At 40.1% G+C, this 16,916-nt stretch overlaps 1 protein-coding gene across 2 annotated transcripts in view; it reads left to right on the top strand.

The window, feature by feature from the left end:
- The window catches only part of LAMA3 (laminin subunit alpha 3), a 261,415-nt gene that overhangs the window by 116,581 nt on the left and 127,918 nt on the right, over positions 1–16,916 (top strand). For both annotated transcript variants that reach the window (XM_082698720.1, XM_082698721.1), the window contains exons 13-19: positions 538–675; positions 2,773–2,819; positions 3,786–3,885; positions 4,802–4,854; positions 5,078–5,183; positions 5,900–5,999; positions 13,046–13,202. In XM_082698720.1, the coding sequence (XP_082554846.1) occupies positions 538–675; positions 2,773–2,819; positions 3,786–3,885; positions 4,802–4,854; positions 5,078–5,183; positions 5,900–5,999; positions 13,046–13,202 (701 nt within the window). The remainder of the gene's footprint in view (positions 1–537; positions 676–2,772; positions 2,820–3,785; positions 3,886–4,801; positions 4,855–5,077; positions 5,184–5,899; positions 6,000–13,045; positions 13,203–16,916) is intronic.

Below are 16,916 nucleotides of genomic sequence, written 5' to 3'. Positions count from 1 at the left end.
TTAGTTATATCTTTAAAAAAACCAACCTTCCCAGCAATACCTAGATTGCTGCTGGCCAAACATCTGAGCTTCATAGTATAGCCGAGTTGGCATTATAAAAAGTAACCCTCCCAGAGCCCAAGAATGTTTCCTCAGTAATGTGCCCCTTGGCAGGACCATGATCTCCGCAGACAGGCCCAGGGGGAACAAGGGGCTGTGGAAGAACGCTGAGCCAGAAGGCAGTAGGAGATCGGAGTCCTTGGCCTGCTGTCTGCCAAGAGCGGGCTGAGTAGCACTGGGCACGTGTCTTCATTTCTCTTACCGTTTCTTGGCAGTGGTGGGTGTGAGGGTGGGGGAGGTGCTTTGTACTGTGTCGGTAGCTGCCTGGCCCCGTTCCTGGATTTAGAGCTCTCCAAGGTCAGCAAATGCGTGTTTTTCCTAATTACCTCCACCCCCACATAGCGGGAATTTGCATTTGGGTCTCCCTGGCCCACCTCTGGGCTCCATCCAGGCCCCACACCCTGCTGCCCTGGGTCTGACTGATGTCTTTTTCTCCAGCCTGCCAGTGTTCGGTCCTTGGCTCCTACCAGACGCCCTGCAACCCGGTGACGGGACAGTGTGAATGCCTTCCGGGGGTTACAGGACAGCGATGTGACAGGTGTCTCTCAGGAGCCTATGATTTCCCTCACTGCCAAGGTAGGGAAGACGTCGGTATGCCAGAGGGCGGTCCCCTCTCTGAATTGTGTGCACCCAGACTCCCAGACAAGCCCAGATGACCCACCACTCGTCGCCTGGACACACTTGACCCTCATTGGCCTGGTTCCTCTCCAGTTCAAGTCCATTGCACATGCATGTATCAGACAACACGCCCTCAAAGGAAATCAGAAATGATTCATTCTTAAAAAAATATTTTAAATTATTTAAATTAAATATATTAAATAAATAATTATTTTAAATTAAATAATTTTAAAATTTTAAATTATTTAAATTAAGTCTGTTATAAATTTATATTTCTTGATTTGCATGTCAATTCCTATGTATAACAGTGTGGTCACGGGGACCCCTTGGAGCTACACCAAGTGTTCCTTGACCCCTTCCTTCTTCCCAAGGTGTCCTGGCTTCTCTCTGGTTCCAGGCTCACAGCACAGATGCTGACTGCTCTGTAATCTCCTGAGGGGTGACTCGAGCAGGTCTCCTTGCTAGCGGGCAGAGCGGGACCTATGCTGTGTTTCTGGCCCTCTCTCCTCGCTGCCCTTGGCCTCCTAGGGGCATTGTTCTCCCACAGCACAGGTGCCAGGGGAGAGGGGTGACCTCGAGTCAATCTGGGAGAAACACTGTCACTGTCTTGGGCCATCCTCACTACTTATCCCTTCATCGCCCCCTAGAGGGTGGGAGACTCTGAGACTCTGCCATGCTCTGTGGCAGGAGGCCCAGAAATAAGCGGCCCATCTCCCCATGCTCCTGGGGCCTTGTAGCCTCCAGTGGCAAGGGTTTCTGGCAGCGGCTCTAGGGGCCCCTTTCCCTGTTGAGAAGAGGTATTTGAGGAAGGCTGCAGTGGACTTTCTGCTTGGAGGTTTTGATTTTCTCTGACTCCTTCCTGCTCTCGGGAACGCTCTGAGCTCTGCATTCCCAGCTGTCTGAAGACAGGGCCATAGCACCTACCTGATTGCCCAGAATCTGACTCACCAGAATCCTCAAGACACCGGGGTTTTCTTGCTGGTAGAAATTGTAGCCAGTGTTCAGAGGGGCAGTTGCCTTTCCAGAAGGCTCAAAGGTCTCCAGGGTGCAGGGCTGTCCCGGGTGTGTCCGCTCACCTCCGGGGGCTCAGGAGAGGAAGGAAGCATGGTGGCTTCTGGGCAGAGGGCTGGGACAGCCACCATAATTCCTCCAGAGCCAGATGGCCACAGTGGTCAGCCTGGGCAGGAGCCAGAGGCCGGGCATGGCCAGGTTGAGAAACAGTATAGAGGCGGAAGGATGTGTTCACTCTTACAGAAGAAAGAGTGTGAGGGAACATGCAAGCAGAGAAGGAGAGACACAGGCAATCATCAAGGGACAAGCTGAAAACAGAGGCGACAAAGGCAAAAGGTCTACACAATAACTTACAAGAAAACAAGATCCTATTATGAGGTTATTTAAATTATTGGAAAAACCAGGCTCAGGCAGGCTTACCCAAACCCTCTTCCTTTCTAACCGTCATACTGCTGTTAGAATGGGAATGCTGAGACATTGCAGGATCCCACCGTATTGAAGAGAGATTCTCTTGGGCTTGTAATACCATATTGACGAAGGCAGGAGAACAAACTCATTCATTGTAGAAATAATTGTAGGACAGGTGGGGAACAAGAGGGTTGTGATAATTAAGGAATTAAGTCTTGGTTGACTAAAAAAATTGTGCTTCCCGAATCCTGTAGCTTCTAGTCACTGGGCGATTAAAAAGTTTCTTGGTATAATATCGCCCTCTTCTGGACAGTCCTAAAGACGTTCAAAATCCTGGCGTGTCCTTTCCCCCATCTCCATCATCAGTCCGAAATGAACTTCATAGCAGTAGGCAGGGAATGGAGTTAAGTGGCCAAAGGGGCTGATTTGGGAATGAAAGACCCTAAAGGTTATTCAGGGTGTGCCTTTTTTCTGAATTATACGCAAAATCCTTGCCACCCATCTGTCAAGAAATACAAATGTAGGTGCATAGTTTTTCAAAACAAATAAAACTTTTTAAAATGTGAAACTTCACAACAAACCAAGAGACAGACATAAAAACAGCAGACATTTAAAATATTTCTAAATCATGTTCAGACTTCACAGGTCGTTGTGACCCAGACGGTACCCTGGACTCCAAGTTGGTAAGTAGAGGATTATAAAAGGGATACAATTCTTTTTTTTTTTTTTAATTTAAATTTTTTAAAAAATTTGACAGAGAGAGAGATCACAGGTAGGCAGAGAGGCAGGCAGAGAGAGAGTTTGGGGGGAAGCCGGCTTCCCACTGAGCAGAGAGCCTGATGTGGACCTTGATCCCAGGACTCTGAGACCATGACCTGAGCCAAAGGCAGAGGCTTAATTAACCCACTGAGTCACCTAGGTGCCCCAGGGATACAATTCTAACTGATGTATTTGGGTACGTATTAGAGACTAACAACGCACTGGGGAGCATCCCAGAATTAAAAGTAAATTCAAATAAGACCCAAAGCCAAATTGTGAAAGAGGTCCTTGTTCTTGTTCAGAGTGCATATGTGATATTGTGAATACCATGGTATTCTGATGAGGTTTCTAAGTCCATTAGAAATGATCTGTCTTCTTAGCTTCCAAGCGGGGAGGTGGTGCACCTCCAGGCATTCAAGGGACAGAGGGAGAGAGGTTCTGCATCCTAACAATGAGAGAGTGACCCTTGCATCTTACAAAAGTACTTTCAGATAAACATCACTGTCTACTGATCCTCAACATGTTAAATATTCAAATACCTTTCCATTTAAAGGAGTAGTTCATGCTGTCCCAGAATCAACAGATAAGACAGTGTTAACAATGAAAGTGATTTTTAAATGTTTCTTTTTCTGAAACATCAGAAATGAAAAATGAAAATGTCCCATTTTGTTTTAACCACAAATTTGGACTTTGTGTAGAAAAAAATAAGTGAAGAATAAAACAAAAGCCTTGCGCTATCTGTTGAAATCAACACAGAAATTTTTCCCCCTCTGGTTATACTTAATTACTTACCCAAAATATAATTCTGTGACAAGCTTTGTTCAGAACGTATGTTTGAAAACATGTCTTAATTTTGAGATGTCAAGTGTTAGTTTGCTTTTCTTTCAAAGGGACATTGCCAGTGCAAGGCTCATGTGGAAAGTCCTTCTTGTAGCATCTGCAAACCATTATATTGGAATCTGGCCAAAGAAAACCCCAATGGATGTTCAGGTGAAGTTTTTAAACATAATAATTTATGATATTGCAAATTCCTCTTAATTTTCCCTACTTCAATGACTAACCCACGGAAGAGCTATTTATTTAATAAGTTCAATTTGTCTGAAATTTTGTGTAAATGTTTTGATGTTTTTTTGCCCTGCTTTTGGCAGAACTTCTGTTGTTTTGAAAATCTCAGCAAGGGATTTATATCCCATTTCCATATGTATTTTGGTGTTTGCAAAGGCAGCTACTTGATAAGTGGTTTATACTGCTTTCTTTTTTATACCCCCCTTTCGGGTTTGGTTTTATTTTCATTTTATGCTTAGATTGAAGCCAGGACAGGAATTTCAAATCACCAAGCTAAAGGTGGCTAAATGGAGTGGATATGTCCTTAAGTAGAATGTTTTTCTTTCCTTCTTTCTTTCTTTCTTTCTTCCTTTTCTTTCCTAAGATTTTATTTATTTCAGAGAGCGTGAGCGCACGAGCAGAGGGGAGGGGCAGAGGAAGAAGTAGAACCAGACTCCCTACTGAGCAGGGAGCCTGACGTGGGGCTCAATGTGGGGCTTGATCCCAGGACCCTGGGATCATGACCTGAGCTGAAAGCTGACGATTAACCGAGTGTCCCAGGTGCCCCTCGAGTATGTTTTCATGTAAGCATATCAGTAATGACCTTGACATTAGAATCATTTAAAAATCTCAAGCTGTTGCAACCTTTGTCTTAGAGTGGTCATTAAGTAGCCATTACTCCTTATACGTGGGTGCTGTTGATCAGGTGGTTCTGCTGATCCCAGAAAATTGTCCCATTTTAAGCTTCAGTGGCAAACCGGAATTCTGGTGAGGTTTGCCTGACAGGGACCACACATGCCGCATGGCTGCTGTGTCACATTTCCAGCAGCCTTGGTCCAAGGATGCTCTCTTCTCTTCCCAGAATGCCAGTGCCACGTGGCGGGAACAGTGAGCGGAATTGGAGAGTGTGGACAGGTAACACAGCGCATTGTCCCTAAACCAGTGTGACATTGGAGCAGAAGATATTGGGGTGTCTGTGGGAGGGGGTTAGTGCCTCTGTGATTGTAGGGGGCGTGCTAACCTCCTGGACATTTTCAGACCCTCGCTAACTGCTTCATGACAGCGAGTCAGTTTTAAATCTTGAAGACTAGCAAATTGTGCGATCTTACCAAACTTTGTCATCCGGCTTATTCCACAGCGAGATGGTGACTGTCACTGCAAGTCCTACGTCAGCGGCGATTCCTGCGACACGTGTGAAGATGGATATTTTGCTTTGGAAAGGAGCAATTACTTTGGGTGTCAAGGTGAATAGTTCCAGTGGGTCCTGAGGAAGGTCAGTGTTGATGGGCAAAGACTGGCAGGAGAACCTCTCTTCTGAGTTCCCTTGTCTTCATGCAGTCTTCCTGATGGGATGCGACTAAAAAATTCTGTTCCAGGGAGTTTGGCCAAACACTCAGTTGAGATGAATAATAAACTGTAGTTGGGGCTGCCTCTATTTCTCTTCTCCCAGCACATGGTTGGTTTAATTAGAGAAAACATCATTGGGATGGAGGGGGAGGCATCTGTTTATTTAGTAAATAACATCAAGACAGTCATGTGGAAGATGTATTTTGTATTATCAGATCAGCTCGCACCAGATCTTAGAGCTAACGCTGTGTTAACTACACCTGCAGGCGTGTGACTCCACAAAGCTGCTGTTGCCTCCAACCCAAAGACTCTCGGTAGCAGATGTTGGTTACGAGAGCGCCACCTGCTAAATTGTGGTTCGCTCCTGGGCTCCTGGCCCCTTGTGCTGGACAGCAGTGTTGGGGCTGACCTCCAAGAGCACCTCCAGCTCACACGTGGGCCTTGGGGGGGGCACCTCCCATGTCACTCTGGGAGGTCCCTACGTATTTCTAACATCCGCAGGCTATGAGATGTGGCAGGAGTAAGAAGCAGCCCCGTCCTTCCTGGTTTCTGCATCTCTATTTCTACATGGAGATGCTTTGATGGGTCACTGCCGTTGTTCTCTGACCTTCAGGGTGTCGGTGTGATGTTGGTGGAGCCATCAGCCCCCTGTGCAGCGGGCCCTCGGGAGGATGCCAGTGCCGAGAGCATGTCGTGGGGACGGCTTGCCAGCGGTGAGTCTCCAGGGCGGGCCCCTCCCGTACTGCTGGGCTGGAAGACTCACAGAGTCCTGGCTGTGCCGACGGTTCTGGTGAGGAGACGAGAGGGCAGAGGAGGATGTACTGTCCTGGGAGATCTGGACACGGGTCAGTGGGCCCAGTTAAAGCAGGAGGTAAAGTTGCCCTAAAGACATCCGCCTCCCTGGAAAGTTCCCACAGGTATGAAAAGCCAGGTGGACAGGACTAGAGCTGGACACTTGAGGGGGTTCCCGTGGCCGAACCTCTGTGTGAAATTCACAGCTGGGCCGGGCCTGGCGAATGGGCAGGCTCCCGGGCCCAGTTGTTTCAGGCTCAGCTTCTCCCTTGGGACCTGTGACTGAAGGCATGGAGGGGCCGCCTGTGTTACACTGGGTGCGGTGGGAGGGAAGGCGAAGAAAGCTCTAGAAGCAGGATGAAGTCCCTCATCTCCTGCAGAAGCTAATTAAAATGAACTGTAGGAGCAGGGGAGCAAGTGGAGACCGAGCTCCCAGAGGAGCTGTCACAGGGACAGCCGCTTCCTGTCTCCGTGTCCTGTCATATTTAACAATTTCTAGATTTTAAAAAAATTTCAATTCCAGTATAATTAACATACAATGTTACATGAGTTTCAGATGTAAAATACAGTGATCTTATACATTACTCTTCATCTCTTTCACCTGTTTTACCCATCCCCCACTCATCTCCCCTCTGGTCACCACCAGTTTCTTCTCTGTAGTTAAGAGTCTGTTGTTTGGGGGGGGGTTGTTTGTTTGTTTGTTTGTTTTTTAGTTTGTCTCTTTTTCCTTTGTTTATTGGTTTTGTTTTTTAAATTCCACATATATATAAAATCATACAGTATTTAACTTTTTCTGACTGACTTATTTCACTTAGTGTTGTATCTTATCCTCCAGATCTGTCCATGTTGTAGCAAATGGCAAGATTTCATTCTTTTTTTTTAATGGCTGAATAATATTGACCATATACATATACACATACCACATTTTTATGTGTTCATCTATCGATGGGTACTTGGGCTGCTTCCATCACTTCTCTATTATAAATAATGCTGCTATAAACTTAGGGGTGCATGTGTCTTTTCAGGTTAATATTTTCTTTTTTTTTTCTTTCATTTATTTATTTTCAGCATAACAGTATCATTATTTTTTCACCACACCCAGTTCTCCATGTAATCCATGCCCTCTATAATACCCATCACCTGGTACCCCAACCTCCCACGCCCCCCCCCCGCCACTTCAAACCCCTCAGATTGTTTTTCAGAGTCCATAGTCTCTCATGATTCACCGCCCCTTCCAATTTACCCCAACCCCCTTCTCTCTAACTCCCCATGTCCTCCATGTTTTTTGTTATGCTCTACAAATAAGTGAAACCATGTGATAATTGACTCTCTCTGCTTGACTTACTTCACTCAGCATAATCTCTTCCAGTCCCGTCCATGTTGCTACAAAAGTTGGGTATTCGTCCTTTCTGATGGAGGCATAATACTCCATAGTGTATATGGACCACATCTTCCTTATCCATTCGTCCGTTGAAGGGCATCTTGGTTCTTTCCACAGTTTGGTTAATATTTTCTTATTTGGGGGATAAATAGCCAGAATTGGAATTACTGCCTTATATGGTAATTCTATTTTGAATTTTTCAAGGAACCTCCATACTGTTTTCCATAGTGGCAGCTCCAGTTTTCCCACCAACAGTGCCAGAAGGTTCCTTTTTCTCCACATCCTGGCCAACACCTGTTGCTTCTTATGTTGCTGATTTTAGCCATTCTAACAGGTGTGCTTCTCGCTGTGGTTTTGATTTGCATTTTCCTGGTGATGAGTGATGTTGAGCATCTTTTCATGTGTCTGTTGGCTGTCTGCAGGACTTCTTTGGAGAAATATCTGTTCATCTCTTCTTCCTATTTTTAAATTGGATTATGTGTTTTTTTGGTGTGGAGTTGTATAAGTTATTTATAAATTTTGGATGCTAGCCGTTGATAAGATACATCATTTTCCAATATCTTTTCCCATTCCACAGGTTGAATTTTAGTTTTGTTGATTGCTTCCCCTGCCTTGCAGAAGCTTTTTATTTTGATGTAGTCCCAGTAGTTTATTTTGGCTTTTGTTTCCCTTGCCTCAGGAGACATGTCTAGACAAATTGCTATGGCCAATGTCAGAGAAATTACTGCCTGTGCCCTCTTCAAGGAATTTGATGTTTTCAGGTCTCACATTTAGGCCCTTAATCCATTTTGAGTTTATTTTTGTATATGGTGTAAGAAAGTGGTCCAGTTTCATTCTTTTGCATGTAGGTGTCCTGTTTCCCCAACACCGTTTGTTAGAGAATTTTTCCCCATTGCATATTCTTGCCTCCTTTGTTGAAGACTAATTGACCACATAATTGCGGGTTTATTTCTGGACTCTCTATTATGTTCTGTTGATCTATGTGTCTGTTTTTGTGCCAGTACCAGTGTTTTTGATGACTACAGCTCTGTAGTGTATGTTGAAATCTCGGATCGTGATACCTCCAGTTTTGTTCTTTTTCAAGATTACTTTGGCAATTTGGGGTCTTTTGTGGTTCCATACACATTTTAGGATTATTTGTTTTCGTTTTGTGAAAAATACTGTTGGTATTTTGATAGGGATTGCCTTAAATGTGTTGGTTGCTTTGGGTAATATGGACATTTTAATAGTATTTGTTTTTTCAATCCATGGGCATGGAATGTCTTCCATTTCTCTGCGTCCTCTTCAGTTTCTTTCATCAATGTTTTCTAGTTTTCAGAGTACAGGTCTTTATCTCTTTGGTTAAGGTTATTCCTACATACTTTATTATTTTTGGTATAATTACAAATGGGACTGTTTTCTTAATTTCTGTTTCTGCTACTTCATTATTAGTGTATAGAAATGCAATGCAACTTTACCAAATTCATTTATTAGTTCTAGTAGTTTTGGGTGAAGTTTTTTTGGGTTCCTATGTATAGTACCATGTCATCTGCAAATAGTGAAAGTTTTTACCTCTTCCTTACAAATTTGGATGCCTTTTAGTCCATTTTGTTGTCTGATTGCTGTAGCTAGGACTTCCAGTACTATGTTGAATATAGCTAGTAAGAGTAGATATCCTTGTCTTGTTCCTGAGCTTATGGAGTGTTTTTCTCCATTGAGTATGATGTTTGCTATGGGTTTTTCATATGAGACCTTTATTATGTTGAGGTATGTTCCCTATAAACCTGCTCTGTTAAAATTTTTTATTTTAGGAAGTGAATGTCCTACTTTGTCAGATTTTTTTTCTGCATCTGTTGAAATGATGATACGGTTTTTATCCTTTCTGTTATTGATGTGATACATCACATTGATTGATTTGCAAATATTGAACCACCTTCGCATCCCAGGAATAAATCCCACTTGATTGTGCTGAATGGCTGTTTTAATGTATTGTTGGATTCTGTTTGCTAATATTTTATTAGCAAAATTTTACTAGGATTTTTGCATCAGTGTTCATCAGAGATCTTGGCTTGTGGTTATATCTGTGTGTGTGTGTGTGTGTGTCTAGTTTCTTTACCTGGTTTTGGTATCAGGGTAATGCTGAATTCATAGAATGAATTTGAAAGCTTTCCTTCCTCTTTCATTTTTTGGAATGGTTTGAGAATAGGTATTAACTCTTCTTTAAATGTTTGGTAGACTTCATCTGTGAATTCCTCTGATCCTGGACTTTTCTTTGTTGGGAGTTTACTTTGATTACTGATTCAATTTCATTGCTGGTAATCAGTCTGTTCAATTTTCTATTTCTTCCTGATTCTGTTTTAAGAGGTTACATGTTTCTAGGAATGTATCCATTTCTTCTAGGTTGTCCAGTTTTTTGGCATATGATTTTTCACAATGTTCTCATATAATCCTTTGTATTTCAGCGGTGTTGGTTGTTTTTCTCCTCTTTGATTTCTGATTTTGTTTATTTGACTCCGTCTCTCTCTCTCTAATGATTCTGTTTAAGGTTGATCAGTTCCATTGCCCTTTTCAAAGAACCAGCTCCTGGTTTCGTTGATCTGTCCTATTGGTATTTTTGTTTTTATTTCATTTCTTTCTGTTCGATCTTCAGTATTTCCTTCCTTGTGCTGGGTTTGGGTTTTGTTTGTTCTCCTTTTTCTAGCTTCTTTAGGTGTAACATTAGGTTGTTTATTGGAGATTTTTCTTGCCTCTTGAGGTAGGCCTGTGCTGCTATAAGCTTCCTTCCTAGAACAGCTTTTGCTGGATCCCAAAGATTTTGGAACTTTGTGTTTTTATTTTCTTTTGTCTCCATGTAATATTTTATTTCTTCTTTGATTTCTTAAATGACCCATTCATTGTTTAATAGCATGCTATTTAACCTCCTTGTATTTGTGTTCCTTCCAGATTTTTTCTTGTGGTTGCTCTCTAGTTTCATAGTGCTGTGGTCAGAAAAGGTGCATGGTATGACTTCGATCTTTTTGAATTTGTTGAGGCTTGTGCTGTGGCCTGATATGTGATCTGTTCTGGAGACTGTTTTATGTGCACTTGAAAAGATTGTGTATTCTGCTGTTTTAGGCTAGAATGTCCTGAATATGTCTGCTAGATCAGTATAGGCTTCTTTGGAAACCCCGAGCCCTCATAATTTTCTCTTGAAAGAAAAAACTAATTTTTAATATTCTGGCACTTAATCATACACTGGAAACTGTGAAATGCAACTTCTAAGTTGCAAGTGTCTTCACTACTTCTGCATTATCAATAGAATAATGAAGAAATCTGTAGTTAAAGTAAATTTTCTGTATTTCGTTAGTACAGCATTTCTCTCCTTTCCCTTGATGTTTTCAGCATTTGAATCCTAAAAGTCAGAGCAATCCAGCTGAGCTTCTTCAGTCATTTCTAAATGGCAGTCACTGCTGGGTCGCATAATAAAGGGTCTGTGAAGGAGGAGGACACATCTGTGGGTATGTTTCCCTGCAGACTGATGAGGCACATGACAGAGCAGAGGAATTTTGTAAATAGGTTCAGAAACATTTTCCATGTTTTATCTTTTTTTTTCTTGTTTTATCTTTTTTCCACCTCCCTGTTGATAAAGTGAGCTTTCCCCCACTTAACCAGCTAAGTTTCCTTCCACCAATGTAGGCAATTGGCTATTTTTCAGGTAAAAATAATGCAACCGAATAAGAATTAAATTACCCACCTCGAGGCAGAAATACTGATTTTTTTACATTACAGCCAATACGTACATATGAAATTTAGGACATGTCCTTTGATTTAGTGGTTAGTTGTAACTAGGTTATAAGGATAGCAAACCAGCATCAAAGATGCCATACTGGCTTTTCTCTGGGTTGGTAAACCTTTCGTCTTTTTGTACTAAATTCCTGCCAAATATTTGTTTTTGATATTATCTGAACATTGTTCATTTTTCTTACAAGTTTAGAAGGCATTCACTTTCACTTTTTTTCCAAATAATTTTTGTAGTAATAAATATATGTTCATTGTAAAGTTTTAGTAAGTACCTAAAAATAAAAGGAAAAAAAGACCTACCTACTCCACCACCCAGAAATAACTCCTTTTAATAATGTTTTGTATATTTTTTTCTAGGCTTTTTCTATGAATACAAATTAGTATATTTGCTTCATAAAATTTGTATCCCTTTCTTCACTTCACATGCTACTGCAGACATTTTCCATTATTATTAGTCTTCAGAAATATTAATGGTTACCTAGTATTTCATAATTTTTAAATTATTTCGTAATTGTACATTTACATTGTTTCTAAGTTTTCACTATTATAAAGGTTCTTTTATGTTAATTTTTTGACACTATATATAAAATTGTTCTTTCGAATGCATTCCTGGAAGTAGAAAACTGGGTCAATGGGTAAGAACATTTTTAAGGACCTTTGTATATCACTTCCAGAGAAATTGTAAGCATTTGTAATTCTGCTTGTAATGTAGGGCCATGACCTTTTATTTCTTTTGACTAAATGATCTTTATTGCTTTAAATCCACTAACTGCTGTTAGTTTGTTACTGGATTGTCAAAATATGTCATTTTGAAGAACTTCAAATTATTTGATTGTAACATGTCACTTAAACAGTGTAGTGTTCCTCATCATTCTCTGGGATTGCCATTATTGGACTCTTGAAAAGAATCCATATCTAGACTTATGGTTTAAGAAAATTCAAGACATAAAAAGGTCATCATAATGATTAAACTGTATATATATAGTTTAATATATATATTTAATATATTAAATATATTATACATATATTTATATATAAATATATTTTTACAAGTCTACAAGTTACATTTTTGTATATTCAATATATTAAGTATTATTTATATTATATACAAATATAGAATATAATATTTAAAATATATTAAATGCTATTTAATATATTTTAAACATTAAATTGATATTTTAATAAACTATATATATTTAATAAACTATATATATATCTTATATATTTAATATATTTAAATATATCATATCATATATTATATTTGAATATTTTAAATATAAAAATATAAATAAATAAAAATAAATATGTATAATATATTTGAATATATTAAATATATATACATAAGTGTATCTAACTTATAAACTTAGCATATAAAATATTTTATATCATATTCACTATTGCATATATGGTACTAAGCAACAGTGCCTGACACATATACATATATTAATATTTGTGTAATGAGTGAATATGAGTCCATAAATGAATGAATGGATGGATGGATGGATTTATAGTAAATAACCTAATTTGATTTTGGTAAGTTGTTGGCAACCATTTAGAACATATTAAAGGTTGCCACCATTATGGGTTGTGCTAAGTGAGTTTCTCATTTTATTGCTTAGACTGATAGGTGTTGGGTGTGTTTTATGAGTGCTTGCATGAATGAAAGCAATAATTTAAAGAAAAAGCAGGGGGATTTCTCTTTTATTTCTTTTCATTTATTGTATTCTGTCGATTTGGTAGGAGTTTTTAGCAGTAGCTATTGAGATTAAAGAATATTTGGATTATTGGTGAACTTAACTTGCTGTATCCATGTTTTATTTGCAAAAGCCCTGAGAACAACTACTATTTCCCGGATTTACATCATATGAAGTATGAGATTGAAGATGGTACCACACCTAATGGAAGAGAACTTAGGTTTGGATTTGATCCCCTGGAGTTCCCTGAGTTTAGTTGGAGAGGATATGCTCAGATGACCTCGGTGCAGGTATGTAGCCAGCAGAAATTGCTTTGTGGCAGGGTGAGGCATATACTTAGCCAAAACAGTCTCAGTGAGTTCTCCCAAAAGGTGAACTGTCCCCAAAACTGACTCCAGGTTTCTCTTTCTCCAGACTATGGATAGGGCTTGGGGTAAGATTGGATTTTAACTGATAAGTATATGTATCAGTCACAGTTTACTGTTAATTTGGTCACCAAATCAGACAAAGAAGGGGTTAAAGAAAATTAGTGTGTATCTCTAGAGATTTTTTTTTATAAGCAGTGGTATTCCAAGTGGGATTCGTCTATATTTTAGCGTAAGAGACAAGGTTCTTTAAAAACATTTATAGAGAATAAAAATGAATTGGATTAAATAATTCCAATAGTGTGTGTGTGGTTGATATTTGGCCAGCGCTGATTGTTGTTTTTTGTTGTTGTTGTTGTTTTGTTTTTTAAAATTTTTTATTTCTTTTCAGCATAACAGTATTCATTGTTTTTGCACCACACCCAGTGCTCCATGCAATCCGTGCCCTCCCTGATACCCACCACCTGGTTCCCCCAACCTCCCACCCCCCTGCCCCTTCAAAACCCTCAGATGCTGGTTGTTTTGTTTTGCTTTGCTTTTTAAAACTCTGAATTACTCTATGAATAGAAACTAAGATCAATGAGGAATTTAGTGCTATTTAATTTTCCTTTCCTGTATTTCTCCTTTCCTTCATTCTTCTCTACAGTATCCATCGCTTTTGGTTTCCTGTTGGAATAGTTAGGGAATTTACAAATTTTCTCATTACAATTACAAATTTTCTCATTTAGAGCTTATGCAATATTTACAACCAAGAATTTCTGAAAAGTTTTGTTCTCAGGATTTCTCTTTGAGGTTGGTCTCTTGCAATTGTGTTTCTCAGTGGAGAAATTCAGAATATAAGGTGTAAATTGATGACCATGGTGACCCAATATTTGTCCTTAGCAGATCCTATACTTATTATGTTTACATAAGTCACCCCTTAGAGGAACAGGGACAGGGTCACAGTTCTCTTGGAGCCATCATTGGTTCTAAAGTTGCTTCTTGCCTGATCAGGGTCCCCCATCAGGATCCTTTCTCAAACAGTGCCTAGGATCCATTTTTTTAAAAATTTATTTATTTTAGAGAGAGACAGAGAGAGTGCACTTGAGTGGGAAGGGACGGGGGGAGGGAAAGGAGAGAGAGAGAGAGAGAGAATTTCAAGCAGGCTCTGTGCTGTGCACGGAGCCCCAGCTCAGGGCTCAGTGTCACAGCCCTGAGATCAAGACCCAAGCAGAAACCAAGAGTCGGATGCTTAACTGACTGAGCCACCCAGGCGCCCCAACAGTACGTAAGATTATAAGATCTCACTTCTTTCTCCTTTTCCCCAATATAAAATTCAGTTTCCTTAGTATTCCAATCTTCATGATTCAGAAAAAAGCAGTGGAGTCCATTAAATCAGAATAGGATGTGAGTGACTGAGATTCCAGTCAAGGTGGATACCTTCTCCCAGTGATTACAGTTTGAAAGAATGACTAGTTAACACAAAGGAAGTGAATTTTTTTTTTTTTAAGATTTTATTTATTTACTTGAGAGAGAGAGAGAGAACACGAGTGGTGGGAGGGGCAGAGGGAGAGGGAGAAGCAGGCTCTCTGCTGAGCAGGGAATGTGACATGGGGCTGGTTCCCAGGGCTCTGGGATCATGACCTGAGCCAGACACTCAACTGACTGAGCCACCCAGGCACCCTGCAAAGGAAATGAATTTCAAATGATGGAGTTTCTCTGCCAAATCACCCCTAACTTTGCTCCTTATACATTTTTGCATTTTTATTTTCCCATATGGAACTAACCCTTAGAGATGGATTCTGCCAAGTTAAAAAGCCCACGTTGAGTGCCGTCTTTAGGGTTTTCTATGTATGTTATTATGTCATTTGTAAATAGTGAGAGTTTCACTTATCCCTTGCCGATTTGGATGCCTTTTATTTCTCTGTGTTATCTGATTGGCGTGGCTAAGACTTCCAGTGCTGAATAAAAGTGGTGAGAGGGTGAGAGTGGACATCCTTATCTTACTCTGACCTTAGGAGAAAGGCTCTCAGTTTTTCACCATTGAATATGATGTTGACTGTTTTTCAAATAAACCCTTTATTATGTTGAGATGGGTTCCCTCTAGACCTATTCTGCAGATGGTGGTTGTTTTTTTTTAAAGATTTTATTTATTTATTTGACAGAGAGAAATTACAAGTACACTGAGAGGCAGGCAGAGAGAGAGAGAAGGAAGCAGGCTCCCTGCTGAGCAGAGAGCCCGATGCGGGACTCGATTCCAGGACCCCGAGATCATGACCTGAGCCGAAGGCAGCGGCTTAACCCACTGAGCCACCCAGGCGCCCCTGCAGATGGTTTTTATCATGGGTAGATGTTGTACCTTGTCAAATACTTTTACTGCATTTATTGAAAGGATCATATTGATGTGACATATCACATTGATTGATTTGCGAATATTGGACCCCCCTTGCAGCCCAGGAATAAATCCCACTTGAGGATGCTGAATGATTTTTTTAAATGTATTGTTGATTCTGTTTGCTAATATTTTAATGAGGATTTTTGCATCTCTGTTCATCAGAGATATTCCCCTGTAGTTCTCTTTTTGTAGTGTTTTATCTGGTTTTAGGATCAGGATTTAGGTGATACTGTCCTCATAGGATGCATTTGGAAGTTTTCCTTCCTCTTCTATATTTTGGAATAGTTTGAGAAGCATAGGTATTAACTGTTCTTGAAATGTTTGGTAGAATTCGCCTGTGAAGCCATCTGGTCCTACAGACTTTAGCTTTGGGGGGTTTTTTGATTACCGATTCAGTTTTATTGCTAGCAATTTGTTCAAAACTTCTATTCTTGCTTTCATTTTGGTAGGTTATATGTTTCTAGGAATTTATCCATTTCCTCTAAGCTGCCCAATTTGTTGGCATATAGTTTTTCACAACATTCTGTTACAACTGTTTGTATTTCTGTTGTGTTTGTTGTTACTTCTCTTTTGTTAGTGATTTTGTTTATTGGGCTCTTTCCCTCTCTTATTTTTGGTGAGTCTGGCTAGAGTTAACCAATTTTGTTGATCTTTTAAAAAAATCAGTTCCTGGTTTCATTGGTCTGTTTGATTTTTTTGTTGTTGTTTTTTGTTTATTTGTTTAGTTTCTGTATCATTTATTTCTGCTCTGATCTTTAGTATTTCCTTCCTTTTGCTGGGTTTGGATTTTGTTTTTCTTTTTCTAGCTTCTTTAGGTGTAACATTAGGTTGTTTGCTGGAGATTTTTCTTGCCTCTTGAGGTAGGCCTCTGTTGCTATAAGCTTTCTTCTTAGAACAGCTTTTGCTGGATCCCAAAGATTTTGGAACTTTGTGTTTTTATTTTCTTTTGTCTCCATGTAATATTTTAGTTCTTCTTTGATTTCTTGAGTGACCCACTCATTGTTTAGTAGCATGTTAGTTAACCTCCTTGTATTTGTGTTCTTTCCAGATTTTTTTCTTGTGGTTGCTCTCTAGTTTCATAGTGCTGTGGTCAAAAGGTGCATGGTATGGCTTCGATCTTTTTGAATTTGTTGAGGCTTGTGTTGTGGCCTGATATGTGATCTGTTCTGGAGACTGTTCTATGTGCACTTGAAAAGAATGTGTATTCTGCCGTTTTAGGGTGGAATGTTCTGAATATGTCTATTAAATCCATCCGGGCTAGGGTG

Source organism: Mustela nivalis (assembly GCF_964662115.1).
Source record: "Mustela nivalis genome assembly, chromosome: 14".
NCBI classification, from domain to species: Eukaryota; Metazoa; Chordata; class Mammalia; order Carnivora; family Mustelidae; genus Mustela; species Mustela nivalis.
This window is presented reverse-complemented; position numbering and strand designations above follow the sequence as displayed.